This window comes from Trypanosoma grayi (genome assembly GCF_000691245.1).
Source record: "Trypanosoma grayi strain ANR4 Tgr_342_V1, whole genome shotgun sequence".
Taxonomy (NCBI): domain Eukaryota; phylum Euglenozoa; class Kinetoplastea; order Trypanosomatida; family Trypanosomatidae; genus Trypanosoma; species Trypanosoma grayi.
The window spans coordinates 1-2,787 of NW_008825961.1; the positions used below are offsets into that span (position 1 = coordinate 1).

At 55.2% G+C, this 2,787-nt stretch overlaps 3 protein-coding genes across 3 annotated transcripts; 2 read left to right on the forward strand and 1 right to left on the reverse strand.

Moving 5' to 3' along the window:
- Positions 1-274: 274 nt before the first annotated feature.
- DQ04_03421000 (hypothetical protein) lies at positions 275-745 on the forward strand (the record flags this gene model as incomplete). Its single annotated transcript, XM_009312809.1, has 1 exon — positions 275-745. One exon carries the CDS (start codon positions 275-277, stop codon positions 743-745), a length of 471 nt encoding a protein of 156 aa, XP_009311084.1.
- A 584-nt stretch (positions 746-1,329) lies between these two features.
- On the forward strand, positions 1,330-1,896 carry DQ04_03421010 (hypothetical protein; the record flags this gene model as incomplete). Its single annotated transcript, XM_009312810.1, has 1 exon — positions 1,330-1,896. The coding sequence occupies one exon, from the start codon at positions 1,330-1,332 to the stop codon at positions 1,894-1,896; it is 567 nt and encodes a 188-aa protein (XP_009311085.1).
- A 121-nt stretch (positions 1,897-2,017) lies between these two features.
- DQ04_03421020 (hypothetical protein) lies at positions 2,018-2,497 on the reverse strand (the record flags this gene model as incomplete). The annotated part of the gene is made up of 1 exon (XM_009312811.1): positions 2,018-2,497. The coding sequence occupies one exon, from the start codon at positions 2,495-2,497 to the stop codon at positions 2,018-2,020; it is 480 nt and encodes a 159-aa protein (XP_009311086.1).
- Between the last annotated feature and the right edge of the window lie 290 nt (positions 2,498-2,787).

Below are 2,787 nucleotides of genomic sequence, written 5' to 3' on the forward strand. Positions count from 1 at the left end.
TCCACGAGCACATGCAGGCAGAAATGAAAAGCAATTAGGATTAACGCACCCTCCACCCCACACACCACGAGGATGCCACACACCCACCTCCCTCAGTCCCTCTGCGGTGTGGGTGTTGCGGACAGTACGGAGATGCAGTGCGGCAACTCAGCCAGCACGACACAGCTGCTCCTCGCACTCTACTACACGTACGAAAAAGGGGAAGCAGAGCCCTAAGCAACAATTAGAAAGAGGGGAGAAACATATCCATCATGAGCCAACGGCTGCATGCTCCATGCCCAATGGTGGCACTCAGATCACAGCCGTCACCGCCATCGACACCGTCATCAACACCAGAAGAGATCCGTGCACCCACACAGGACTGACGCTGCTGTCCGGCTTCCTTGTACCCTTCACCTTCTCTACCGCAGCAGGACTGGTGGAAGCGAACCCTGATGGTCCCTGCGTTGCCGCTGCGTCATTACCCCTTCCACCAGCAATCGTCGCAGCATCAGGTGGGCTGACATTAGATTCTGTCGCAGTGGCAGCGTCAACTGCAGAGGAACCAACTCCGACAACTGCACTGCCAGTGTTGTGTGTACCACCAGATGTCCGTGGGTCCTTGCCACTAATCGTCTGGCTGCGAACGTCTTCTGCAATAGGAGGTTGGATGCCGCTCTCTGTGAGCTCACCGTTGGGCAAAGGCGATTTTCCATTGGCCTTCTCCCTCCCAGACTTCCCACTATCAGCATTGCTGCCAGTTTGATCGGCACTTCCAGTGCCAACGCCAATGACAGGAGGAATGCCGCTCACTGGGGTCCCTTGCAGCTGATTTGTGGGTTCATGCCCATCTCCTTTGTCAGCGTGGTCTTGGCTCGCAGTCACACCGCTCTTGTGTTTTCTCGCCAACTCCGGGGGATTGTCACTTCGACCCGAGGCTAGCTGCCCGTTCGCCTTAGGAGGCAGATCTAAGGTGGGAGATGGAGGGAAGCCGGGGAGACCAGGAGTGCCACCTTATGCTGCGCCTAACTGTGCAGATGTAACTCTGTCTTTTTCTTTCCTTTCTGTAGCTTCTTTCTTGCGTTGAGCTTTATCTTCGGCATTTGTTTTCTTTGGGAGTTCTCCCATACTTCTTCGATCGTCCCCTGTTTGGGCCTCACTCTCATCCTCGTCATCCTTATCTTACTCTTCCTCCTCCTCCTCGTCTTCTTCACCCACATCGTCACCACCATCAGCCTCGTCTTCCCCCTTCTCGTCCTCTTCGGAAGCATTCCCCACTTCTTGCATCGATTCACCCGCAGAAGTGTGCCTTCGCTCCCCCACAAACGGTATCAGCTGCCCATCACCCTGATGGGTAATTGGTGCATCCACCACCTGCTGCCCAACAGTTTCACGCACCGCATCCTCAATCCTATCGGCTTCAGCCGCAGCAGCGTGTCCATCGGGATGGTGCACCTTCAAAAGTCTCCCGTCGTTAGCCACCGCACAGTCGCAGCCCAGGCACACACAAACAGCACGTGGCGCAGCGTCATCACTGCAGTAGTCACGGTGGTAGTGGTAGTTGTTGCCTTGAGCTGCGCAGGAGAGGAGGGAAGCAAAGGGGCACACACTCACACACACACAGCAGCCCAACAGACACACACACACAAGGGAGCAATCACGCACACACAGATCACCCTATTTGCACCACTCCCCGAAAAAGAACAAAACAAACGCCACCACGACAGGCCGACACACGGGTGTGCGGGCACCGGCAGTCCGGGCCTGCAGCAGGAGGGTCCAAGGAGCACCTCCCTCCACAAGCACACAAGGGAGGTCTCTGAAAGCAATGAACAGTTAAAAAGATATACCCCCACAGCGAGGAACGCTGCGGCACACCCCAACAAAAGAAAAAAAAAGAGAACAGTTACGGGATAGAGGCACGCTTAGACTTATATTAGGAGCCCAATGTGTCTGCGTGCAAAAAGGTTAATGAATACGTTGGTATTAATAAAACAAGCGGCTGGGTAAGCACATGCCTCCCATGTGTGTGCCCGGTTTACCAAACCACCAGCGGCACAGCAGCACACGCGCCCGCAAGAAGCACAAGGGGCGAAAAGTGCTGGGCGGTGGTACTGCCGTCCTTTTTGGGTTCTTTGACGGAAGGAGCGCTTGCAGTGTTCGAGGCATCCTCGTTGATAGTTGCAGTGCCAGGCGACTCCTGCCCATCCTCCGGGCTGGCGTAGATGTNCGGCACAGCAGCACACGCGCCCGCAAGAAGCACAAGGGGCGAAAAGTGCTGGGCGGTGGTACTGCCGTCCTTTTTGGGTTCTTTGACGGGAGCATCACTTGCAGTGTTCGTGGTCGCCCCATTCGAGGCCGCGTTGGGTGTGTCCTCCGTGATAATATTGTCTTCATCAGTATTGGTAGAGCTGTCGCGATTTAGCGTCGTAGCATCCTGGTTGGCCGCCTCACAGCCGCAGCCCAGGCAGACGCAGAGGACACACACCAGGAGGACGTAGCGCAGCAGCATCACCATCGTTTTTATTCGTACTTCAAAAAGTTCACTGAAGAGGAGGCACAGAAGAAAGAGAGAATACATGATGCAGCAAGCACGGCGTATGTGACATTGTTGCAAGGGGAAGGTGACGTACTCACGTGCTGTCAGTGTAGTTAGTAAGGGTACGGTATACGATAGCTCGAAAGGACAAGCCTCTTATCAGTCGAACCAATACTGCGCCACTAGCCGAAGTTCTTATCCATATGCGCTCTCTGTGTCTGCTGTGTGTCACGCGTGACGGCGGGTGCACAGCACCAATCGGGTGTGCA